The 25,904-nt window shown below is 55.4% G+C and overlaps 2 protein-coding genes across 4 annotated transcripts in view; both read right to left on the bottom strand.

The window, feature by feature from the left end:
* Positions 1-9,360: 9,360 nt before the first annotated feature.
* Positions 9,361-12,710, bottom strand: SLC25A1 (solute carrier family 25 member 1). The gene is made up of 9 exons (XM_081790755.1): positions 12,525-12,710; positions 12,077-12,184; positions 11,818-11,917; positions 11,601-11,739; positions 11,039-11,123; positions 10,793-10,897; positions 10,473-10,588; positions 10,311-10,384; positions 9,361-10,092 (listed from the first exon to the last, which is right to left on the bottom strand). Exons 1-9 carry the CDS (start codon positions 12,607-12,609, stop codon positions 9,978-9,980), a joined length of 927 nt encoding a protein of 308 aa, XP_081646881.1. The 5' UTR covers positions 12,610-12,710; the 3' UTR covers positions 9,361-9,977.
* A 571-nt stretch (positions 12,711-13,281) lies between these two features.
* Positions 13,282-25,904, bottom strand: part of CLTCL1 (clathrin heavy chain like 1) — a 102,992-nt gene continuing 90,369 nt past the window's right edge. For 2 of the 3 annotated variants that reach the window (XM_060612990.3, XM_078435518.2), the window contains 8 exons: positions 25,541-25,708; positions 25,315-25,464; positions 21,760-21,891; positions 21,282-21,392; positions 20,843-21,013; positions 17,695-17,916; positions 14,626-14,701; positions 13,282-13,820 (listed from right to left, as the gene is read on the bottom strand). In XM_060612990.3, the coding sequence (XP_060468973.2) occupies positions 13,702-13,820; positions 14,626-14,701; positions 17,695-17,916; positions 20,843-21,013; positions 21,282-21,392; positions 21,760-21,891; positions 25,315-25,464; positions 25,541-25,708 (1,149 nt within the window). In that variant the 3' untranslated portion in view covers positions 13,282-13,701. Of the gene's footprint in view, positions 13,821-14,036; positions 14,077-14,625; positions 14,702-17,694; positions 17,917-20,842; positions 21,014-21,281; positions 21,393-21,759; positions 21,892-25,314; positions 25,465-25,540; positions 25,709-25,904 lie in introns of all 3 variants that reach the window. The other variant, XM_060612992.3, reaches the window with a different exon arrangement.

The following is a 25,904-nucleotide window of genomic DNA, read 5'->3' as shown; positions in this document are numbered from 1 at the left end:
GGTTCTGAAGTCAGCCTCAAATTGAATGCCTCTCAGAAACAGTATTATCTTCCAGGCTCTGGTCATATTCTAGTCACTCTTACTGGGGACTTTCTGCTAATGGAAAACTCATGTTTTCTTCCATGTGTTGACTCCCTATCCAACACTATGCCTGCTCACTATCCAATGTCTTCAGATTTTAAAAAATATATTGTCCAGAGTTTATCATTATTATCCATAGGAGGATTGGTCCAAACCTAGTAGCTCCATGTTTACCAGAAGTGGAACTCTTCTCACTCATTTTAAATATTTTTTGAAGCTTATCTAAGTTGCTAAATACTATTCTTTAAGCCATCACTATAGATCCTGTAGTCTAAGCCTCCTTGACTATTATTCTATCTGGCAATCATCAATAGAATAATTTCCACTTTGCTCCTAGCAGTTAATTCAGCACCTGGCACCTGCTACTCTAGGATCCTGTCATCTCCTTTCCTACTAGGAAGCCAGTTCTGTAATGGCATCGTCCACATCACCCATGGAGGACAGCAGTGGCTTCTCACAAGTGCACTCCTTTGTGCACTTCAGGCCCTCCTGAAGATCTGGGGGAGCTCACAGGCAGCTTGTAACTTTTCTAATCATAAACCCAATTCAACATGCCCCCTTTCTGAGTCTTCTGACTTCTTCCTTTGCATTTTTTTCATGGCTGTTCTAGCATCTCTCTTTTGTTTGTTGTAGACCATGACTTTTCCCAAGGGCCATCCAGGCAGCATATAGGAATAATTGTTTCTTGGGGTTCCTGCCAGAGTCTCCTATGTCACAGGAGAGTACCCATATGTTGACCAGCTCTTCCTTATCCATTTTTGTGTCCTACTCCCTTGATCCATTGCCTTCAGGGTCCATATCAAGACATCCTCTTCTGGTTCTTGCCAGCTCTGCTCAGACAAACCTATAGCTCCCTTGCATACCATCTGTGCCCTCTCAGTGGTCCCAACATTTCAGTTAGTCTATGCTGAGATATGATCCTAGTTTGGGGTGTGGTGGCCTACAGGGGAGGTGGGGGCAGACCCAGAGACAAACATTATCTGATAAGGTGTCTGCCTCTTCTGAGGTGTGTGCAGAGTTCTCATGTAAGGTGGGACCATTTTATTCACCAGAGGTTTCAGGGGAGTCTGGAGTTCAAAGTGCTCAAGTGCATCCACCCAGATATCCCCACTCCATGTTAGGGTTCCATTTCTTCACCATCAGGGCCCTAACTTCGATGCAAAGAGGCTTGACTAGGTTGAGGTACCTACTCTGCAGTGCCTCATGTTCATCTTCCTCAGGCTGCAGTCTCTTGATATGTGCCAGGTGGCCTCTGACTCTTACTGTTGATTAATATCTTTGAACTTGCCATGCTCTTTCCTCAAGAAGTCAATAATACTTTGTGACAGCCACTTAGCCCCTTAGCTTTTGTAGTTACCATTTCCTCCTTACCTCTCTAGTGCTGGAGAAGTGCACTGGCTACTGCCTCCCTTTCCACTTGTCTCCCATCCCAATTCTCCCAGATGACAGTTTTCACCATCACACTGCTATTCAAGCCAAGGGCTATTAATTCTACACATGCCATAAGTGATGGTCTTTCACTGCCACCCAGCTGGTTAGTGATGCAATTTCAGAGTGCCATTGTTAGAGTCAGTTTCCCGGGACCACCCACTTCTGGTACCAACTGTTTTAGGCCAAGTTCCCTAGGAGCAAAGCCTGACATAGAGATTCTTATCCAAATGACTTATTTTTGAGGGTGTGCTCTTAGAAGGAGTGAAGAAATCTGTATTAGTTTTCTAGGTCTTCCTTAACCAAGTCCCACAATCTTTGTGGCTTAAAACAACAGACATTTTCCCACAGTTCTAGAGGCCAAATGTCCAAAATCAAGGTGTCAACAGGGCTGTGCTCTAGGTGAGACTCTGTTTCGTGGCTTTTTCTTAGCTTCTAGTGTTTCTGGCAATCCTTGGTGCCCCTTGGCCTGCAGATGCATTGCTCCAATCTATGTCTATCATTACACCATGTTCTCCCTGTGTGTCTGTATCTTCATGTGGCTGTCCCCTCTCTGTGTGTCTGCCTCTGTCTCTTCTCACTTCTTATAAGCATGTCAGTCATACTGGATCAAGGGCCCACCATGACCTCATTTCATTTACATCTTAATTACATCTTCACAGACCCTACTTTCGGATAAGTTCACATTCCATGGGTACCAGGGCTTAGAACTTCAACATCTCTTTTTTGGGGGACACAACAGAAGCCTAGGGTAACCATTCTGGTTTACGCATTGAAATTTGCCTCCTGGCAAACTCTTTAGTGTCAGGAAACTGAGATGGTTGGTCACCCTGAAAGCAGGACAGGGCAGGGTAAGGAGTGGAGAGTGCTAAACAAGATAGTGGTCTTGGTTAGGGCCAGTTTCCTGTAATCCAGTAAGGAAGCACTGGGGGCTTCACAGATCTGAATTGCCTTGAGGCAAAGCAAGGGTCAGCCTTTTATACCCTATGCCAGTCAGTCTTTGGCTAAGCTCTGTCCCCAGCTGCTGTATGGGAGGCTCCATCACCAAGGGTAGTGTTTCAAGATGGAGGCAGCTGTGCTCCATTAGCTGCCAATACTCAAAATGGCCGGACAAGTGGGCTGACCACCAAAGGGATCTGGACAGAGCCCCAGCTGCCTCCAGGATGCCACCCACAGGCGCACACACATCCAATTGTACCCTTGGTAGATGGTCCACCTTTCTACTTACCCACCTGGATAAATGCACATCTAGACACCTGTTCACCTTGGTAAATGCACACCTGTCCATTCAGGTTAAGTGGTCCAACCATCCACTTGTGCACCTTGTTAAATGTTCACCTACCACAGAGCCATCCAATCCTCAAAGTGAGTGAGCCTGCGCAGAGGCAGCAGTGATCTCTACAAACACAAATCCAATCATAGTGCTCCCTGGCTTCAAATCTCAGGATAAGAGGATCCTGATGATTAGTCCCCTTGTCTCTGTGGTCTTTCAGCCCCTGGACTCTGCCACTTCCGTCCATCTGCCCCATTGGCCTCTCCCTGCTCTCCTGCTGCCCAGGCTCCAGGTCAGCTCCTCCAACAAGCCGAGCACACAGCCAGCCTGGCCTCTCTCAGCCCCACCCTGGGGCTCAGAGGGGCCCTTCCTGCTCACCCCACCTGCAACACTGGAGACCTCAGGTCCCCTTCCCCTGCACATGCTCCATCAACAATCCTAGACGACACTGGATGCTCTCACTTCTGTTTTCCACATTGAAGAGCAGACCCGGCTGCTTCCAGGACTGGTCAAAGCTGGTCAGTGCAAAAAGAGAAGGGCAGTTGGGGGAGCAGGGCCTTTGGGGGGGGTCGGGAGGTGTTGAAGGAGTATCAGGGGCCAAGGGAGGAATATATCTGCAGATGAGCTGTGAGAGATCATTGGCCTTGGACAGTCAGAGACTGGAGTGCAAACAGGCCTAGCAAGGCCCAGGGTGGGTTTGGGAGTTAGGTTTCAGCAAGTGCAAAGATGGTGTGGTGTCAGAGGGGAGGGAGTATGCGGTGGCTCAGCATCCAGCAGAGATGGCAGCCAGGGTGGAAGCAGGGAGGGGGTCCTCAGCACAGCTCAGGGCTGGGGAAGGCAGACTCAGAATGGAGGTCAGGACTCTGGCTCCTTGAGGCAGCACCCCTCTCTCTTTCTCCAGCCTTTCCTCCTACCACCCCTCCCCTTCCAGGACCCCCTTTCTTGCCTCCCTCTCAGGCCAGGCAGGCGAGGCCATCAGGATTCCCCTGATTGCTTTCTTTCATCCCGGTGCCTTTCTCTGCAGCAAACGCCGCTAATGCCTCCTTTATCACGGAATTAGGGGATTTAGGGCCGATGGCACAAAGAGGCCCTCGATAGCGGCCGTAATCAAACGCCAATCGGCCTGATCTTGAGCGGGATGGGGAAGAAAGCGAGCGCCGGGGATTAGCGCGGGACCGAGTCCGGGCCGGTTAAGATAGTATCGGCGCGGCCACGGGGCTGAAGCCGCCCGGAGGGCCTGGCCGTGGCCGAGGAGAAAGGCCGGCTTAGCTGCTCTGCGCCAGGGATTCTGAAGCCATTAGCGGGGATTAGCGCCTGGGTTAATCTGCTTTGGCAGCTCAATTGTCAGCAGGGAGCGCGAGAGTGGTGGAGGACACCTCTGGCTGGAGTGGCCACGGGACCTCTGCAGTCCAGGCCCAGAGGCTGGTCTTGGTTTCCCCAGCTGACTGAGCTAAGCTTGGTCCTGAGGACCAGAGGGAAAGATGCACACCCCATCAGGACAAAGGGCTGATGCATGGACCTGGCTCACTTGGTGTAAGTGGAGCCAGGCGTTTGGCTCCAGCTTTCACCTTTTCCAGGCTTCTTGGGAAACCAGGGGACACAGTCCCTGACCATCCTTTCCTCCCTGGCCACCCTTCCCTTCTGTCCTTCCCATCTTGTTTGCTGCCTCCGCCATCCCTCAACCTCTGGCCTTGATCACCCCTTGGGAGCCCTGGGTGACAGCTTCCCCACTGAGTTTGGGTTCCTTAGAAAAGCACCCTCCCCATCATGCATGGCCAGGAAGCAGGTCAGACTGTGCTGATGGAGATAGGTGAGGAGCCACTGCTTGCAGACCTTCCATCTTTCCTTTAGGGGTCCCTTCTCAAGGTATGGATCCCTGAGGGGCTTATTTGTTGATTTAGTCAGGACTGATGTGATGCCACCTGCTGCCTCCCCACAGCTTATCTCCAGCCCCCTCTCACTAGCTGAGGCAGGGTGGGACTGTGTAGGCGTGGGCCTCCATAGATCAGTCCTTTGTCTCTGCTGGGGTTTTCCCCTCTGAGAAACAGGGCTGACTGAGAGGAGGAAAGGTCTGGCTAGGAGGCATCACTGTCCAGTTGTGCAGCCTGTACTCACAGGTTCCTTCTGTGAGGACCGCCCCCCCCCCCCTCGTCCCCATGCCCCTTCCTGGGTTGCTAATGAACAGGCCCCTGGAGTGGGAGACTCAGAGGGGTGTCTCTGACCATAGGCCTCCTCCTCCTCCATGGGGATGCGGCAAGGACGCTGCCTTATAGGAGACCATGGCTGGCAACAGATAGCTGGTCTGAAGCTGGCTAGGCAGGCAGGATGGGGAGGGAGGTAGCAGTGGAGAGGCTGGTGGAGCCCTCTTGGTCCCATCCCCTGACCCTATCCCCTTTCTTATGGCTGAGATTGGGGCATTGAAGTAAAAAGATGCAGAGGGAGGAAAACACACAGTCGAAAGTCCTTTCTTCCTTCACTTGGCAGACATCTCACCAGCCCAGGCTGTGTGGAGTGGTGACGGGTGAGCCACATGGGACTTCCTCACGCGCTACTATGTCAGCAGCCCTCGGCAGCGTCCAGCATGGGCAGTCGGTGGCCGGGTCTGGCGCTTCAGTGACTCGGGAGTGGACGACGGTGGTTGGGCTATTCTCACGCCTAGTGTTGGGGGGCTGCAGGAGAGGTTAGGGCAATGGCAGTGAAATACAAGGGCCAGGGACTGGTGGCAGTGACCTCGATCCGCCTCCCGACACCCTGGCGGCTCAGACAGCACAGCCGCCAGAAGCCGCTGGCACGTGCCGCGCCCCCCGGGGAACGCGTGTGCGAGCCTACGCCAGCCGGGAGCGCGCCCGTGACGCCATCAGTAAGAGCCGCACTGACTTCCGGACGCGGGTGTTCCCGGCCTCCGGTAGCCTCGGCTCGTCTTTGGACGCGTGCGGCGTAAACTGCTCTCACTGCCTGTCCTCGGGAAACCTCCTGGGTACCTTTTGCGCCCAGAGGCCCCTGTTCCCGGACCTCCCAATGAGGAGTGCTGAGAGAAGCCCTGATGGGTCTGCGGCCTTTAGCAGCCTGCCCGGGACGCAAACGAGTGACCATGAGTGTGGACCTTCCTCTCGGCCCTGGCAAGCACAGCCCCTTTCCCGTGACCTGGTCTGACCGGCCAGATAAGCCTCCGAGTCACAATTGCGGGCAGTTTATTTACCTTGACCCCATCACAGCCCTGGGGCGGGGCGGGGCGGGGGGGAGGTCCTCGCCAGGTCATCGGCGGCGTGGGTGGGAAAGGCGCTGCGGGCTTCGGTCAGCCTGTGTAAGGGTACCCAGGGACAGACAGACTGGCCAGAGAGCTTCGGCGACCCCAACCCGATCAGCGTGGGAAAACTGCCCAAAGCCCCAGTGCCTTCAGTGCTTTTCAGCCAGGGGTTGGGTGGCAGGCTACATTTGAGCACCGCTTAGGAGCAGAGGGGGTGGGATGGTTTATCCCTTGAAGTCATTTAAAGGAGAAGACACCCCAGTGGCCGAGCCTCCCAGGTCAGGCCTACTTAGTGGAGGATTAAGTGGGAGGTGGGTGTGGCCTGCCGGGAGACAAAAGTGACAGCGGTTGGGGAGGGTCAGGGCCTGACCCAATCTGAGCCGGGGAGGCGGGGCGGGGAGTTTGCCCTCAGGGATATTTGCCAGATAGGAGGGGATACACAAGACCACACCAGGGGCCACCAGGTTTTCCTTGGGTCACGCACATTGTTGGTCTAGGTCGAATTCATTTACAGTCCTGAGTGTCGTGTGACCCTCCCATTGTTCTTTCAGGCATTTCTTCATTGTGCATGCATCTCTGTCCTTGTCCCTGGGGTGTTCAGTCCCTGTTCCCAGATTTTGATGTGGCAGGAGCTTCTTAGACCCCCTGATTCTGTGCCCCTTACCAAAGACCTTCGTCCAAGGAATCTGCAAATATGTAGGAAGTAAAAGGACAAGAAAATACTCTGGCATCCTCAACTGAGATTGTGTTTGCTATAAAGGCTAAGGGCACACCCCGAAGAAACAGAATTCTCTTTGTTGGCTAAAAGGAGACAGACCTATTTGTCAGGAGTGACTGGCTTTTTTGTGTACTAAACTCTGATTGCCATTCATCACCTACACAAGGACATGGAAAAATCCAGGGGATGCCTGTGCAGTAGTGGCAGGGGTGGCCGGTGGGTTCAAGGAAGCAGGGAGCAGGGAAGACAGCTGCTTGAGGGCCTCTGACTAAAGCGTGCAGAACACTCATCTTCAGTCTCACAGTGGTGAGGACAGTGCTGGAGGTTGGCCAAACCTTGCCCCAGGAGTAGCCACCACCTCAACCTCTGCTCCCTTGCCTGGTCTCTGAGGCCATTGTCCCTCCTGGACACATTACATTATGATCCCAGGCTTGAGGCCATTGTAGATGGTGAAGGCTGCCTGTGGCTTCCAGCCAGGCACAGAGGCTCTGGCTGTGGATGGGATATGGTGAACTGGAGTCTCCACACTCCTCAGCTTACCTCTCTGATATGCAGACCCAGCCACCTCCTGGGGTTCCCTCCCCCCCCCCCCCCAGCCCCCTCCCCCACACCGCTGGTCTGTGCGTCTGTTTGTGGAGGGCCAGGCTGGAAGTTGAGTCTGTTCTACCTCCCAGTTACTTGGAAGATCTGTACACATCTCTGCCCCTTTGCCCCCATTACCACAAGGGCAAGGGGCAGCTGCCATCAGCCTCCTCTCTGCAACTTATGAGGTCTTGGTTAAATGCAGCTGGGCTCCTTCCAGGTCCCTGCCTGCCTATTCAGCTGCTCTCTGCCTGCTCACTTCCCTCCAGCCTTGCTGGCCTTCTCTCAGCCTGGACACCACAAGCACTTTCCTGCACACAGGATACCCCTCCCCTCCTGTTCCCCTTTCCTCAGGTCTTTGCTCCAAGAACTGAGGCTGCCTACTAATGCAGGTGATAAATGAAGGGGGTGGGGTTGCCTCCACCAGGGTGGGTGGCTCTTTTGTAATCACAGGCCCTGGGGACACAAATCCAGTTTAGTCTTTTCTGGCTGGGCTACTTGCTGTCCACGTAGTGCTGTGTGACACAGGAGAGGACACTTGGACTATGGCAGGGTCCCTGCCCCTCCTGGAGGGAGAGGAATGGGGGCTAGATTGTTCATGGGTGGGAGTCCCCATGCCCTACTGTCAGTGCAGCCTCAGCCCCATCCTCTCCGTGAAGGGTGAAGGGGACAGGCCTCTGGGATGCTGGTGTGCAGTCAGTGAATGGATACCATTCCTGGAGGTCACTATTGAGGTCACTGAGTCCCCTCAGGGCTCAGCTGCTGGGCTTGGCCTGCTCTAGAAACTACCTGGAACTTCTGCAAATAACTTCCTGCAACCCCAAGAAAAAAAAGCTACATGTTCAAGGGTTTACGGTGTTAGACATTGTTCTAAGCACCTTATGGGGATAGGTGGGTTCTTCTGTCAACCCAGTTCATATTAGGAAACTGAGGTTAGGTGACTTGCCCAAAGTCGCATAGTGACGAAATGAGAAGCCAGGGGTCTTTCTGTTCCCTACCACTGCCCAAAGATGCTGCCTGCTGTATATCTTCCTAGCCTTGGTGGCCTGTGCCACAGGCCAGCACTGCCCATCACAACAGCAAAGTTCCTGAGGCCCAGAGCCAGTGGCCTATGGCTGAGCTTGCATGCCCTGTGTGTGGGGGAGACAGCCTGTGGCCCCCGTGGGCAGGCAAGCTTTGCTGTGGGGCCCTTTCTCCTCAGTGGTGGCCAAGATTGGTTTCTCCTGAGAGCATTGAGTGTGCACAGCCAGTCCTTCAAAACTGTTTCCCTTGTGCCCCCTAAGCCCACAACTGGCCCTCAATCTGTCCCAGATCTCCTGTATCCCCAGAGTCCAGGGATCTGGGTGTTGTGTAGATTGTGGCAGTGGGACACTCTCCCCTTAAAGGAGCAGCTCTAGAGACCAGACCTGCTTACTGACAGTCTCTGTTGGCAAGTTATTTCCCAGTCTGAGCCAAACCCTTGAATGACTCTTACCCATGGATCATTTGGACAGGAAAGTGCCTTCTGCCCCCACACAGCCAGGGGCCCTGGTTTATCCCATCCTACTGTAGGGTCAGCCAGGGTAAAGGAGTGAGGAAAGGCCCCCTGCTCAGAGACTCAGGGGACCAGAAATTGGATGCCCCAAGCACTTCCCCAGAAACAGACCACTTCACAGAGAAACCATGGGTGGGGGAGGGTGGCGCGCCCAGCAGCACTCTCTCCCAGACTCAAACCCTGGTGTGGGGCAGTTCACTCTGCCCACTCAGTGCTGCCTTCCAGGTGACCCTGAGGGCATGCCCACCTGCTGACCCTGCAGGACCTAGCTCACAGGCCACAAACATGGCCTGGACAGAGTCTAAATGTTTCTTGGTTTGATGGTGCCAGGTCTCTTGGGGGCTAACACTGGCCATAGCTGGCTTACCCACCAGCCTGCCTGCTGCCCTGCTTCCCTGTCAGTGTCCTCAGGTGAGGGGGTATGCCTGCTCTTTGCAGAGGCAAGGCCGTCATTATTCACCTGTGCACAGATGGGCCCACACAGGGACAGGAAGCTGCAACAGGATCCGGTTTATTCGGCCTTGGGAGGGTGGTCCTGAGAGTGGCGGGTGCCACCCTGTCCCGGGCAGAGGGAGGGCCCAAGGGCCAGTTAAGGCCAGTGGCGGGAGAAGCAGGGGGCACATAGCCCCTGGAATGCGGTGAGGCCAGGCTGAGGCCCGGAGGCAGCTGTGGTAGGCCGGGACAGGTGCCCCTGCTGCCCAGGGTGGAAGGCACCGGGCTGGGACCGGGCCATGGCTACAGGGCCGTGGACCCAAGCCACATGGGCACCCCGGGGAAGCGGGGCACAGGGTCACATGACACAGAACATGAAACACAGGCACACGGCTCATGAGTAAGCACATGGACAAGTGGGCACAGATTCACAGGCCAGAGGGTCACCCAGCCTTGGCCAGACACATGGACTCAATGGTGGTGTCATACACACCACAGGGGACACACAGCACTAAGGGACATGTGGACTCAATGGTTACAGGGTACAGACCCAGGCCATGGAGTGCAAGGAATAGGGAAAAGGGGCCTTTTGGCACGACTGCACTGGAATCGTGAGACGAGGGCAGTGGGGACTGGTCTGGAGGTGCCTGGGGGCAACCCCCATGCAGACCCCCTAAGGGACTCAGTCTGTCTTCCACACTTTGTTGAGAAGCTTCACCACTTCATCATAGATGACAAACACGATGGCCACATCCAGGCAGACCCGGCCCAGGCGGGGGATGGTGCCCTTGTAGAATCTGGGGTTGGGGGGAGGTAGGAGGTGAGGAGGCAGAGGAAGTACAGCGTCCCTGGGAAGTGAGGGTGGGTCCTGACATTGGAGGGACAAGGGCAGGTGCCTAAAGGTAGGAGCCCTAGGGGATAGCCTGGGGCTGGCAGCAGGAATGGGGTGAGGCCCGCTTAGAAGGCCAGGGAGGGTCTGGGGTGGGGACCACAGCCCTGCCCCTCCCCCACTCACGCCTTGAGCCCCTCATTCCTCAGGATCTGCAAGCCACAGTCCCATGTGTTCCGGTATTTGTGTGCCTCCAGGCCCTGCAGGACAGCAGCACAGCACAGGGCTCAGTGGCTAGCCCAGCCCCTCGAAGCAAACCCTCCACCCCCTTCGTGGTCCCACCCCCACCTGCATCCGGGTCTTGATCACGTCCAGAGGAGTGTTCCCGAAGACACTGGCTGCGCCAGCAACAGCTCCAAACACTCCGGTTATCAGTGGGTTCATGGGCTTGTTGGGGTTGTCCCCTGGATGTGGGTGGGGGTTGCAATCAGAAAATTATGGGAGGGCAAAAGGGAGGGTTCTTCAGGGCTGGGAGGAGCATGCACCGGAGCCAATGAACGTGGGTGCCCCAGGAGGCAGGGTCCTGGCAGAGAGGACTGAAGAGGAAGAGCCTAATTCAGAGTGGTTGGAGGTGGAGTCTTGGGGCAGCGGACCCAACAGATACATACCTCTGTACCAGTTGCGCAGGGAGGTCATGACGAAGAAGCGGATGGCCTGGTTAGACCCCTGCTTCAGCACGGTGGCTGTGAGGCCCTGGTAGGTCCCCTTCAGCCCTAGGGGCAGGTAGGCATCGGAGTTACACTGGGGCCTTCGTGGGGGAGTGGCACACCAGAGCACCAAAGCAGGAAGGGGAAGTGCAGGCTGGCTGGCCAAGGTACCTGACCCTACCTGAGGAGGAAGACATTACAGCTCACCTTGTTCCCGAATAATCTCCCTGACCCCATGGAAGAATCCTCTGTACTTAGGGTTTGGGGAGGTCTGGTCGTGGATGAACTTCACCTGTGAGAGGGAAGCAAAGGCACTGGCTTCCAGGACGCCACTGAAGGGCATACCTGGCCCATTGGCTTGTGGGCCTAGGGCCCACAGAGATCAGACCAGGGCTGGTGATGCAGCTCTTCACCTGGAAAGAGCCACCCAAAGCCACCGAGGGACACAAGGCCCCAGGAAACAAGAGGGTTGGCCTTACTAAAGAGTCTCTGCAGTTATGTTTGCTGGTATTTGCCACAGCTTAGGCAGTAAACATGTGTTATCTTATGCTTTCTGTTTATAAAAGTTTTTTTAAAAACCCTAATGTCAGTTGTCCCATTGCCTTCAGGACAGAGTCCAGTCTCCACAGGAGGCCCTTCCTGCACACTCTGCCCAGCTTCTGCAGGGCACTCTCTACCTCGATGGTCTTCATGGAGCACTAGGGCAGGATGGTCCCCGCCACCCCATCACCCCTCTGCACACCTTATCACCTGCTGAGACCCTCCCCACCTTGATGGTCTCCATAGGGCACACGACCACCACGGCTTCAGCCACGCCGGCACCCAGGCCACACAGCAGCCCCCGTGTGCTGTCCAGGCGTCCCTGGGGATCTCGCATGTGGTTGCTGAGGAACTCAAACATCCCGAACCTGGGAATGGGAGGCAGTGGGATGAGAAGGGCAGCAGCCGCCAGGATGCCCTCCCTCGGCCACCGGAGACCACCTCACCTGACGGCCGCTTTGGGGATGGAGCCGTAGAGCAGGGAGCTGAGGCCTCGGTACAGGCCCAGGACGCCATGGCTGCGGACCGTCTGCCGCACGCAGTCCCCTGGAGGAGGGGGCGTTCAGCGACCCTCTACCGCCCTAGAGACCACCTTTCGCACCTCCCCACAGCCCGCCTCGTTTGCCCCCCGAGCGCAGGTCCTGGCCGTACCCTCCGGGTGCCAGCCCTCTCGGTGCCGTCCCCTGCCAGCAGCCCTCTACTCACCGATGCCCCGGTACCGCGGCGGGTGCGAGCGCTCGTCCAGCTGCAGCTGTGTCTTTACATACTCGGTGGGGAAGGTGATGCAAATCTCGATGCCGCCCGCCAGGCCGCCTGCGGGGACCAGAGACCCGGACCCTGAGACCACCTTCTGGCGGTCGGACTGCCCCGCCCACCGCCGCTGGCGCCCCGGCCCCTCCCCCGCCCCGGACTTTGTCCGGCTCCTCTGGTGTAGGGGAGGCCCGGCAGCCTCCCTCACCCCACCCACGTTGTCCTGGCTAGGTTCGGCGGGACTACCCGCAGGCTGAGTCCCCACGCTCTGGCTGAGGACCGGGGCCGCGCCCCCCGCCCGACCCGGAAGTGAGGCGGGGACTCTGCGTCCCGGGCCCACCCGGAAGCGCGGCGGGGCCGATGGAGAGGGCAAGCTGGGGGTCCGCGTCCCGGAGGGGCCCACCTGCCAAGATCGCCTTCCCTGGGTGCGTCAGCTTGGCTTTCCCAGACGCGGGCGCGGCGGCCGCCAGAGCGCGGGGCGCGGCCATGGCAGGCGGGGAGGCGGGGCGCCCGGCGTCGGCTTCGGGTCCGAGCCTCCGGCTCTCGGCGTTCGGTCGGCGGCGGCGGCGGCGACGACAAACGGTTATGGCCCGGAGGGCGGGGCGGTCGCGTCAGCTCCCGGGCTCCGCCTCGCGTGGTCCGAGCCGGGCCCCGCCTCCAGCCCGCCCCGTTTTGCCGGCAGGGAAACTGAGGCCGGGGCGGGGCAAGCGAGGCAGGCGCCTGGGCGGGGTCGACAGCCCAGCCAATAGCGGAGCCCGGGGTCCTTGGGAGGCGGTGCTGTGCCGGGCCTGGAGCTGTGGGTCAAGGTGCAGTTTCTAAAACCCGCCCCGGCATCAGGCAGAATCCGGCACGAGAAGGAGCAGGTCTCATTGCAGCTGCCTGAACGACCGGATCCCCGGTTGGGGGTGGAGAGAAGGGCCGACCCACCCCGGGGACACAGGGGTCTAGCCCCATCCCTGAAGTTTGGCATTCCCACACCCGACGGTCTGTGAGGCTACCACTCCCGCTACGGGATTTGGAGCTCCGTGCGGAGCTCGCAGGAAAAGACCCCCAATATACCCTGGCTATCTCCCCTTGGGCAGACGCAGGTTCTCATCCCCAAAGAGGCCCCAGCCAATCTTTTGTCCCCTGCTACCCACACCAGCACCAAGCAGGGAAGCTTTGCCTTGATAAACCGACTTTAATATTCATGATAAGTAGGAGGCTCAGAGCTAGTTAGAAGGTTCGTTCAGTTGGGTCTGCAGAGTGGCCTGGAGGGGGCAATTCTGCCAGTGCTGAGTGAAGACCAGGTGTCCCTCCCACCAAGGGCAAGAAATCCTCGGGGAGAACGCCCCAGGAATGCCTGGCTCCAGCCAGAGGACCTGGAGGCAGAAGTCCACCCAAGTTGGTCTTCTTGGGCAGTGTCTCCCCTGGCCTCCTCAGGGTATTCCGGATGGCTCAGAGGCGGCCATCCCTGAGCCTCAGCAAAAATAAATAACGTCCAGGTGTCCCTGCCGCCCATCAGGGTCCTCTGTGCTTCTGCAGTGACATGCTCCTTGAGGTTAATAACCCCATAGAGGCATGTTGCCACTGAGCGCCCACTACACGCTGAAGCCGTACACAGGAGGCTGGGCGAAGGCAGGTGCAGCAGCATATCCATAGGGGAAGCCAGCAGGGGCAGGGCCTGCAGCAGGGCCTGCTGTCAGCATCAGCTGCTGGCCTGCAGAGGGAGAAGCAGAGGGTGAGCAGAGCTCCTGCTGCCCAGGAGAGGACAGGGGCCCAAGGAGCAGCGTGGCAGACCAGCCCTGACCACCCAAGGTTCAGGCACTGGAGAACAGGTGCCTGGGGGCAAGGACAGTGGGAGTTGCTGTTGTGGGGCCAGCCACAGAGGCTGGCCAGGCTAGAGGGTAAGCTAGTCCCCAAATGGGACACTTACTCAGCTCAACTGGCTGGGTCTCAATCATGCCCATCAAAATCTAAAAAAACCAGATTGACATTAATGGTGGTGGTGGTAGGGGCACAATGACCCTGAAGAAGACACAGTTGGCAGGAGACTTGAGACCAGGCTCACTTGCTACGTGCTCACCACACCCTCAGGCCTTTGTTAGTCCTGCAATGCACTCCAGAACCCAAAGCGCCTTGGTGCAGTGGACACCAACCAATTTGTCTGCTCAACAGCCAGGCCATCCAGGCAGGCTCTCAAGTCAAAGCCAGCAGCAGCCTTGCTGCCTGGGACCAGGCAGAGCAGCACACAGCAGCGGCTCAGAGTTGGGCAGTTGCTAGGCACAAGGAACAGGCAAGGGCACCCTCACAGAAGGCAGGTGCCCTCAGAAAATGGAGGACAATGGCCATGCTTCTTCAACATTCCTGGATACACTGACCTTCCCCACACCCAGCAGCCATGTGGTCCTTCTGTCCCCCACCCTGTCCATCCCCTCTCTGATCTGAAGCCCAGTCAGGGAATCACTTTCCCTACTCTTCCCTCCCTAGGAACAGGGGACTAGGGGCAATGGGGTGCTACCTACCAAACAAGAGAGGGGCGGGCTCCACCACATGTTCCTCTTGCTTGCGTAGGCTCTCCGAGGCATCCAGTCTGTCTACCTGCAAAGAGGCAAGAGCACTCGAGTGCCTGCCTGACAGGCTGCCTGCAGTCTGGGCCAGGAGGTGAATGTGGGGCCGGGAGGCAAATACACAGCCTCCAGGAAAGTCAGAGCTGAGGGTGGTTACAGGGCAGATGCTATATCTGCAGTGACCCCTGATCCACAAGGTGAAGCCTCTGTAACTGGGTAGACATGGAGTGCCCACTGGGGCCCTGGTGATCCCTAACTGCAATTCCAGCCCAGTGCTTTCCAAGTGGGCACTTGACTGCTTGGTGCACCAGAGCAATGGCCAGTGACTGCAGGCTACACATGCAGCACAGCTCACAGGGCTAGGTTCTCCTCTGGATACAGGGGTACTGCCAAGACAATGTAGCACTTCTTACATCCAGCTAGTCCAGGCTGCCCACCCCTTCAGAGGAGACCAGTCACCTCATATCTGGGACATCCCACCTGGCAGGGAGGATGTGTCACCTTAGAGGTGGGGGCAGGGACAGCCATCAGAGGTCAGGCTGCCTCCCTGCTTTTCCTCAAGGCTTCACAAGGGGCTGTCCTACGTGGTACCCACAGGCTGCAGCAGACACATGGATGGAGAGGGAACAGAGCAAAGTGGTGCCAGGGACCTGAGGAGCAAACAGCACTATGCGAGTGGGGGCAACAGCAACTGTGTGTCTGGGACCCCCCTAAACAAGCACTCAAGTCAGAAAGAAGAAAAAATTATGTGCCCTGTGTACACTCAGACCTGGGAGAGATCAGGCTAGGCACCAGAACCCTAACAGAACAGCCCTGTCACTGGCCCTGTGCGCTCCCCTCCCTTTCCCTCCTTGGGACCAGAGCTGAGGTGAGGAAGGAACAAGACAGTGCAATGGACTTGCAATCTATACTCTCTGCCTTCAGTTGGCTGACACTTAGGCTGAGGTCTAAGCTAGGCCTGTACCCTCCACTGGGAGAGCCAGGGGGTTTGGGCATGTGAGTTTTTCTCAGACGGATGGCCCTCAAGCTTCCCAAATGAATCAAGAGGCTCTGGGTGAAGTTCTCCAGTCAGGAAGGGGTGTGGTCTTCTTGTCTGGGCCCTTCCACCTCCGAGCAGTCTAGTCTGTCGGGCCCCAGCCCAGATCCCAGAGCTGCCTAAGAAACCCATATGGAGTCCATCCTATCCCCAACATGATAGGCACCAAGCCTGGTGCTGGTCGAGAGGCATGTGGGGCAGCAGTGAGACCAAGCGCCACAGTAGCTCTTGCCTTCTTCAAGGACTAGGGGACATGTCTGGGGACCCTGGGCCAGGGAGCAGTTCCTTCCAGCAGGAAGGCAGCTTTAGACCAAATACACTGTCCCATTCTGAATTAGCTATGCAGTCACAGTGTTGACCAAGGTGACACGGTTGCCAGGATGACCTCCATCACTACAGAGAGGGAGTGTGTTCCCCCCAAGTCCTTGGGGCTCCCTGGAGGTCCCAACCCCTGCAGTAATGAAGGTCTGAGTGGCACGAGTTCCTCTTATGTTAACTCATGGGCCTTGACTCTAGGAAGAGACTCAAGCCATATGCATCCTTCTTTATTCTGGAGCACAGCAGACAAACTGCTTCCAGGTTAAGACAACTTCTGGATGGGAAAAGCAGAAACCATGGAGCACTTTCTGAAGACAAGCTCCAACACAGCACAGACACTTCCTTTGAGGAGCTGCCATCCACTGTAGTTGAGGAACGAGGGACTCTTGTAAATCCAACCAGTCTATGTCCCCTAGTAGCCTGAAGATGGTCAGCACATGGTCAGCACTATCTCTCCCCATCCCCTGAAGAGTCCTGGGAGACCTCCCACTCAGATGTGCTGTGTAAATGGGACTAGGACACACTCTGGCATTCCCTCCTCCAGCAGCAGGGAGATGGCCTTGCACCCCTTGACAGGGGCTGGGCAGCTCCCAGGAGGCTCTGCAGGTGGCAGACAGAGTAAGCCCTTACAGGCCAAAGCTGGCAGCCAGACCCCACCACCACCCCACACCTGTGCTTCTTGTTTCTTCCATAAACCCCACACTAACTCCTAGAGGCCACTCTCCTCCCTCACACTACTGAAAGAGGCCCTAGCCTAGTGGCTTCTTGGCATCGTGGGGTGTCCTTGTGGCTAGAAGAAGGATAGGTGTATGGCTGGATGGGCCAGTAGGTGCTGCTGAGCGTCAGCTTTTCTGCAGCCTTAGAAACAAACCAGATTAGGTGACAAGGGTCTCTGGACAGTGCCTCAGCTAGGTCCCAGACAGGGACCTAGGGCTTCAACACACAGGGAGAGTTAAAATCAGATACTCTCATCTTGTTAAACAGCTCATCAACCTGCAAAGAAAGCCAGAGTGGGCCACCAAGGCCACAAACTGACATCTAGAGTGGCAGAAGCAACAAAGTAAGACATGAATATGGCCTCAGGACCAGGGAGACGTGGGTCTGAGCCCATGTCTTCATCTATCAGCTTTGGATCCGAACCCACACCTGCAGTCATAGAGGGGATGACTACCTACCTGTCAAGGTGTTAACATTCCTACTAAGTGCTTGGCAAAAGGGGGGTTACCACGACAGGTCTGCCAATGAATGCACCCCAAAATCCACTGGAGGCGTGCTGAGAGGTAAACAGACCACACAGAGCCCATGGACCGTGTGCTGGAGCTCTGCCAGCTGGTGCCACTGTTCTCACCCCACAGAGCCCTGGTCTGTGGGCAAACACACCCACTGTGTGCCCTGGCAGTGTGCGGGAGACCTGATGCAAGTCCCCTGTGGGGAGGGGCTCAGTTCTACCCAGAGCCCCCAAGGTGATTTTCTAGAAGAGGTTAATATTAGGCACAAAACCACTCAACTGTGAAGGCACGAGGCATCTCTCAAAGGTGGACAGGGCTGGTTGGACAACCTGGATTGGTCCCCCAGAGGCCACGGGCCATCAGAGGACCTCTATAGACCTGAGCTAGAGTCATAGCTGTGCCACATGGTGGCAAGGGAGCCACAGCAGAGCCCACACTTACTTTGCTAAGATACTCTCTCATCACCTGGATGAAGTAGGGCATGGCCAGGTCAACGAGGTTGTGTCTCCAGGCCAGCTCCAGCACCACATCCGGAGGAAGCAGGTCGTAGCAGGTGAAGAGAGAGGCCACGAAGCACTCCCGCTTGCCCTCTTCCAGGAACCACTGCAGCAACTTCTCAGCCAGCTCGGCATCTCTAGACTCTGCAGCATGCTGCATGGCATCCTGCAACCAAGGCAGACGCACAGCTCAGGTCCACTCTGCCTTGTGCTACCTGAGGCACTTTCTGAGTTGGTAGGACACAGAATGGTGCCAGGCCCCACAAAGGACATCCTCGCCTGCAGAAGGGTCCCTGTGCCTCGGCTGCCCTCTGGTAGGCTGGAGTACCAGCTCCAGGAGAGCCATGGAGGGCACCAAGCGTACTCCTGGCAGCAGACTCTCACAGACCTGCCGAAATACCAAGAGGGAGGTGGCACACACGGGTGCAGGTGCCCTGGGAGACAGGCTCTGGCCTTGCAGCCCTACTGGCATGCAGAGGGGGTGCGTGGGGTTGCCCATTGAAAGGGGATGGTAACAGAGCTAGCAAGGCTTCCAGTAAAGGCCGGGGTTATTATGCTTGGGTCAACAACCAGCGCTACCCTTCTGGACTCAACATGCAGCAGCTACAAGGGATAAAGCCAGTGCTCAAGAAATAGCAATTTTCAGGGGCGCCTGGGTGGCTCGGTCGGTTGAGTGTCCGACTTCGGCTCAGGTCATGATCTCACAGTCCGTGAGTTCGAGCCCCGCGTCGGGCTCTGTGCTGACAGCTCAGAGCCTGGAGCCTGTTTCAGATTCTGTGTCTCCCTCTCTCTGTGACCCTCCCCCGTTCATGCTCTGTCTCTCTCTGTCTCAAAAATAAATAAAAACGTTTAAAAAAAATTAAAAAAAAAAAAAGAAATAGCAATTTTCCCTTTCTTCCTGACATAAAAAAAGTACCTTCAAAAGTCCCTAATCGCTTTCACATTTGCAGATTTGTCTAAAACATAAAGAATCATACCCGCCTAGTGATAGCCATCAGTAAATTAGTAATTTCTATTTTCTAGCCACAATGGTGAGAAATGAATGACCTAAACTCTGCCAGTGCACGCGTTAGCTCTCTACCTCATCCCCATCCCTCAACCTCCTTCCCAAACCACTGGCAGCACTTGCCAGGGCCCTGCTCCAGGTCCTTGCCCTGCCCTTCACCATCCCTAGCCTGTGACTATACCTCTGCAGAGTGTTCTTCACTCATGGGCATGAGGGCCCCCTAACCCTCACTTTCCCATGTCCTGACATGTTCCCTCATGCCCCTCTAGTCTTGTGGCTCCTCAACAGTCCCAGCCTCCCACATGCAGTTACTCTGCCAGCTCCTCAGGTAGAGTGCACACTCTCCAAGGTGGCTGCCCTGATGGCTGAGTGACCACTGGGCTTTTACACCCAACCTCTGCAATCTGGAAAGCATGCTTATTGTCTTACAACTGTCCTAGAAGCCAGCACCGGCCACTCACTAACCCCCCAGGTGGCACACTGTGAACCACCCATCCTCCCAGGACTTCCATGCAGGGTGGGCTCTGCTGCCAAGGCATGACTGACACTTGTGTGTAGGGTCGGGGCCTGTGCATCATAGGCTCTGCAGCACCACCTTGGCCTCCACCTACTAGATGTAGTACCACACCCTCACGTGTGACAACCAATCCCCTGGGGGTCAGAGTCACCCTTGCTGAGAACAAGGGTATTGGAATGTATGCCAACATTTTTCTGCCTGTGGCTTTGTCCTTGTGGATTCTCTTCGTGGCACACGTTGCTCGGAGTGGGACTGGTTTGGAAGAGGACAAATGCCCTTTTGGCAGTTCTCACACACTGCTCACTTGCTCATTGTCCGGTTGATAGGGGTCATGCACTCAAGATGCTGGCGTGCACACTGGCAGGTTGGGGCAGCTGGGACCCCCTACCTGGGGGCAGCTTCCCTCTGGTGTGTTGGAGCCCTGCTGCCACCTCCCAGAGTCAGCGTGTGAGTACCCTGATGAGCTGTCTGTGAGCTCCCTCTGCAGGGTCCTGTAAGCACCCCACGAAGGACCACGAGCACTGTCACGAAAAGTGAAGAGATGTTACCTAACAGTCCCAAACTGGAGGTAACAACTTGGGATGAAGCCTGACATGCCCCTGATGTCCAGAGTTCTCTAGCCTCAGCCCATGTGCTATGAGAGAGAGATGCATGCCCACATCCTAGGAAGGTACTCAGGGAAGCCAAGGACAGTTCTGGGATTAACACCTTTAGGTGAAGCTCATGGCCTTGAGAAAAGGCTCCCCAGGGGAAACAGCACATGGAACCCTTGGAAATCAGCTTAGCCACACAGCACATTACAACAATGGCCCTCTTGTGCAATTGCACTTTACCCCACTGGGGAGATGTTGAGGTCAGGTGGAACGAAGGTAATGCCTTCAAGGGCCTGGGATCTCTCCAAGAAGCCCACCCTGGCTTTCAGATGCCCAGATCCAGATCCAGACCTGAGGATGGTACTTAGCCACTGCTTAAGGGCAGACACAAGTATTTTGAATTTGATTTTCACTTTGGTGTTTTTATTCCCCACATATGGATTGATCAAAAACAAAATAGGTGCCAAGTGAATGCTGCCACACTGTTTGGGACAGCGAAACTCACAAACAACTGCCAGGAAAGATTCAACTCCATGGGAGCTATTCTTTTGATCCAAATACCATTTTAAAAAAAATGTTATTTATTTTTAGAGACAGTGAGCAAGAGAGAGCACATGTGCATCCGTACACACAAGCAGGGGAGGGGTACAGAGAGAGGGATGAGAGAATTCCAAGCAGGCTCTGCGCTGACACAGGGCTCGAACTCAAGAACCATGAAATCATGACCTGAGCCAAAACCAAGAGATGGAAGCTTGACCAGTGGAGCCACCTGGGCGCTCCTTAATCCAAATAACTTTAAAGAAGCTCTATATTAATGACAGATAAGGATCCTTAGTCTGTGTTCTAAAAACACTTCCTCCTTAACATAATCCTCCCTGTCGCCCCACAAATGTCTCCTGGTAGGGGGCTGTGACCATCTCACACCCCCCAAAACATCAGGAAGCACACAGGGTGGGGAGGTCATTGGGACACCAACCTTGTAGAGATGGTCCTTCTTGCAGAGCTCCACGCTCTGGGCCCACCGGTTGTTGCCCTTGTATAGATAAGCCGCAATGCGCCTGAACTCAATCAGCTGGTGCTTCTCCAACCTCTGTGCCAGGGCAATGTTGTCAAAGTTGTCGTAGGCATCGATAGATGCCCTCAAACCCTAGAAAGAGGTGGCCTTTCCGTGGGTGAGGGACATAGTGGAACAGGCAACCAGGAATTACTCACTGGCCTCAGAAAGGCCCCTCCCCATCCATCCGTGGGGCCTATGGGGCCCACAACCCTTCCTCTGCAAGGTCAGCCCTCTGAGAAGAGGGCTGGTGCAGAGAAGGGCTCTCTAGTCCCCGAGTGCCCAACACTAGCTGCATGGGTCCCTGAGGCACAGAAGGAGCTGCAACTTCCCTCTGATAGAACACACACCCCACACCCACCTGGTAATCCTCCTCTTCTGTCAGTAGGTGGTTGAGGGCCTCATTCACACTCTTGTTGTTGTGGCTCTGGACTGACCGCAGGTAAGGCTTCACTAGGGGCAACTGGCCTGCCTGACGAGTCAGGAGAATGGTTAGGGCACTTGGGTAAGTCATCAGGGCACTAAGTTTGGGGCCCCATGGCACACTGATGGACCAGCGTGTACAGCCCAGTTCCAGGTCTCCTGGACAACTACAACTGGCATGCTCTACACACACTAACACATGAAGAGCTTCCTGGGTTACTGAGTAAATGTCAATTTCATTTATGAACATTTTGGCTGAAATACAAAGCTACATCTGAAACCTAAAAGCAGTTTGATACATTTAATATTTACATTTTCTGGGGACTGATTTAAAAAATTGATTATTAAGGTATTATCATTCACATGACCTTGGCCCAACACACCCTTCTCTGGCCCTGGGATGCTGGCTGACTCACCTTTGAAAAGAAGCCAACAGTCCGGGTATGGTCCAGCCGGGGTGCAAGCACAAGCAACAGGTCATTTATGAGCAGAGGTTTGTAATCCAAATAGAACTGCAGGGCTTTATAGTAGAGCTCCACATTAGCAACCTGCAGGTCAGGGAAGAGCTGAGGGTCAGCCCATGTCAATCCCCGGGTTGCCCCACTCACCTAAGATGCCGTACAATCCACCAGAACTTCTGGTTTTTGCCCAGGTGCACTTTATTAGTGAGGCTGGACTGCCCTTTTTAAGACCAAATGTGCCCCGTTTCCCATCTCTGTGACATTTTTCTCCTCAGCACTTGCATCTCAATGACCTAAGAGGCTGGCCTTTGTTTCCTGATTCATTGCAGTATCTGACGTGGGGTCGATGCTCAGCTAGTATCTGTTGAGTGAATGCATGAGGGGTAACAAGCCAGGATAAACCCAAACACCAAAACATGGTTTTATCCAAGCAAGATTCCCCCAGTCCTCCCTGGGAAGCTCAGGCTGAGCAGCAGCAAATCCTGTTATGTTTCCACTGCTCTCAGACAAGACACCACGATGTTCAGACCAGGCATCCTGGTAGGCAGAGGAGGGCTGAGTCTCTCCAGGCTGACCCTGTGCCCCCAGGAAGGCCACCCTCCCAGGCTTGCTGACTGTAGGGCCTTGTGTTCAGAGGAGAGCAAGGTGACTCCTGCCTCCAGAAGGACTGTGCCAGGTTAGTGGTGATGAGCATGTCCAAAGGAACATACAAAGGTGCAGGGGTACACACAGGGCATGGGAACACTAGAGCCATACTGGGTGGAGGGGGTGGGCGCATGGGAGCTCTCTAGTAATACCAGGTCCAGGTGAGCTAGCAGCAATGTGGGCCCGTGACATCTGCAGACCAAATGGTGGGGGAGATGACTGTCCATAGCTCTGCCCATTACTGGTACTCTTGCTGGTTACTGACTTTACCCTCCTCTCCCCTCCCTAACTTCGATGTGCCCCTCAGAGCAGAGCAGTCACTGTCACCACAGATTCTGACCTAGAATGGCCTCAGGGTCCGTGGTGCTGCCCTTGTGGGTGCAAAGGAGAGCAGTGCCCCCCACCCCCTCCCCTGGGCATACTGCATCAGAGCTCTCGAACTGCTAATCTTCCGGCCAGGCCCTTTTACTCAGTGGTATCTGGACCCGATCAATGGTCGCCAGCCAGACTAAATGTGTAATAAGCAGAAAGGACTGTGGGGACATAAGGTGGGGTGGATGGGCAAGGGCACACTGGGTAACTTTCCTTGACTTTTGATCAAGTCCTTGCAGCCTTCATTAAAGCATGACCAGAGTGTCCCATATCCTTCTGGTTGGATGGCTTAAGACAGAGCACAATTGGCCATGCTCTTCCCCCACTGCAGTGACTGTGAAGCTGGACAAGAGCCGGCCCCACCACTCTGGGTGTGGATCAATGGACATGTGTTGTGTTGGACTGAGCTGCTGATCTGGAGGCATCTGGCACCCTCTAAAGAATCCACTGCTCCCATCTAGGGCACTGGCATCTACACGGCACCCTCCTGTGGAGCCATGTACCAGGATGAGAGCACCAACACAGCCATACCCACTTGTGCAGTTGGTAAGGATGGCTACTACTACGCAAGGCCTAGGGACAGGGCATTATTCCTATTTTGAAGAAAAGAAAACTGAGGCTCAAGGGTGACCAGCTAGGGTGCGCTGGTTCCTGACACTGCGCTACCTGTGAGAGGCACCTGCTGTTGGCTGGGCACTTGCCACTGAACACTTGGCAGGCAGGAAACGTGTCCATTTTATGGATGGGGTCACCGAGGTTGATAGTGATGACACCAGCTCAAAGTGACAGAGATAGCAAATGGCTGAGCCAGGATGTAACACTGGTCACCCCTGCCTGGCCCTCCACCACTCAGTCCTGTGGCCAGGCTATTCTAAAGCTCTCCTGTTGTGTACCCACAGTACCAACAATGTCCTCTCAGGCAGGCCACCATGCCTGCTGGTGTCCTCCACCTCCTTCTCTCCTCCACATGTTGAGCTCATAGGAGTCTCCCACATGGCAGACAGGCAGAGGCACTGGTGTTGTACTAAGAACAGAACTCAGATGTCACCTGCATGAACACTGTTTTCCCACAAGACAGTCTCGTCCATGAGCATGTGACCTGGGACCCAAGACGCCATGCTGACCTCCATCTCTCTTCAGGAATCTGCTGATCCTGACCACCATCAGGGTAGATTGCACTTGGGTCATGGGCCACATCAGCTGCCTGGACAACTCCAACGCTCCAGACACCACTAAGAAACAAAAAGTACTGCCACCTCAACCATGGCACATCATCAATTTTAAAATGCACCCTGATAGCATTCAAGTTAATGTGAGAAAAGCACACCTAGAACTGATCAGGTATGTGTTTTCCAGCATGTTATTCATGTGTGCTAGGGCCTTCTCTTCTATTAGCCTGCCCTTCCATTAGCAACCTGCAGACCCTGTACAGGGTGGGATGTGTGTCAAATGGCCAGTGATCTCACTGATTATGCTGAATAGCACTGATGTGTGTGACCTCAGATGCTGAGACCTGGGTAGGTACCCCACCTGTCACCCACACCTCCACTCAGCAGTCATATGTGGAACAGAAGACAGATGGCTCTCTGATCCAGATGTAAGGAGCCCGTGCCCCCACCTTGGGAGCAACACGACAGAGACATGGTCAGAATGCTATCTTTCACTGACAGACAGCAAACAGGAGACCTGTGGGCAAGTTATTCATGAAAAGCCACTGGAACAAAATGAGGACACTCAAAGCAAAAGACCCAGAGACTGATGACAGAAAGCTTCACCTCCTAGGCTTCTAATATACACACAGAGCTCGCAAAGAAGGAGAGGCTTGGAGGCAAGGCCCACTCTGATCCCAGAAACAAAACAGCAGAGGCCCGCTTGGTGCATGCCCCCAGACCTGACCTCTTCCAACAGTATCTGGCAGCTAGTGGAATAGCCTGGCAAGCACCCTGGTTTAGCATGACTAGACTATGGGAGGATAGAGGCTCCTAGGAAGAGTGGGGACCCAGAGGCCAGTAGATCTGGGCTCATGACTCCACCTCTGTCAGGAGCCTGTGTTCTCTGGAGCTGGAAGTTTTGGAGGGGGAGATATAAAGAAAAAATATGCCAGAAGGTAGAAAATATGAAACAATATGATAGGAAATGATATAGACCGGGTCTGGAGGTGGGAGTCCCTCCAGAGGGCAGAAGGAAGAGCAAACGCCAGGGTCTGGCTGTCCAGGACCCTGTGTGAGAGCAGGGTGGGGAGAATGGTCCTGGACCTCACCCCCTGCCTGTTGCCTAGCTGTGGGGCCCTAGGCCAGTCACTACCCACCCTAAGCATCTGTTCCCTGTTCCCTTTGTGCAGATGGAATCACCACCACCTGCACAGAGGGCAGTGAGACTCTGACAAGATGATGGCAACATGCCCTGAGGTACACACACTGGCATTTGGCCCACCTGCCCCCAGGACAGGCTGGGCAACAGCAGGCAGGAGCGGATGCTTGGGCACTCTCTTACCTTGGCAATGACATCCTTGAATTGCCCTTCCCTCCAGGCATCAGTAGGGTGATTGATCATGGTAAGGACGGCATTATCGTACTCTTCGTACTTGTCATAGAGGAACACCAGCTCTGCCCAGAGGTGCGCCTGCTCGGCAGCTCTCAGCACCTGCAGGGACAGCCATGGGTTAGGCTTGTGCCACACATGCACATGGCAGCTAGAACCCCGAGGATGGCTAGATTACCTTTGGGATGTTGACTCGGGACCAGAAGAGCTCCAGGTGCTCTGGCATCTTCTGAGGCTTGAATTTGGAGTAGAGGATGGCCAGTTCTGTGAACATGCCCATGTGGGCCCGCTCCAGGCCCAGGGCTGCCTCCAGCAGGGAGATCAGTTCCTCAAAGTAGCCCCGATCCTGACAGACCAACAGATATGCTTGGGGTAGGGGTAAATGCACCTGGGGTGGCCAGCCTTGCTCCCTCTCAGTTATACACTCTGGTTCCAGCCTGCCAACATGCCTGAGCTCAGTCTAACTGGTTCCCATCACATTAATGCCAGAAAACCTCAAGGGTCATCCCCAGAGGGCTATTTCACACCCTCCTCACTCCCTG

Source organism: Panthera onca, chromosome D3 (assembly GCF_046562875.1).
Source record: "Panthera onca isolate mPanOnc1 chromosome D3, mPanOnc1 haplotype 2, whole genome shotgun sequence".
In the NCBI taxonomy this organism is placed as follows: domain Eukaryota; kingdom Metazoa; phylum Chordata; class Mammalia; order Carnivora; family Felidae; genus Panthera; species Panthera onca.
This window is presented reverse-complemented; position numbering and strand designations above follow the sequence as displayed.

Bases quoted from the DNA above. Each gene is read 5' to 3' on its own strand.
- SLC25A1 (XM_081790755.1), bottom strand. From the start codon at position 12,609: ATGGCCGCGCCCCGCGCTCTGGCGGCCGCCGCGCCCGCGTCTGGGAAA. The intron at 10,898-11,038 runs GTGAGCTGTAAT...ACCTGCCCCTAG, and splicing joins GGAGATTATTCGGGAACAAG to GGCTGAAGGGGACCTACCAG. The intron at 10,093-10,310 runs GTGAGTGGGGGA...CCCCAACCCCAG, and splicing joins AGGAATGAGGGGCTCAAGGC to ATTCTACAAGGGCACCATCC.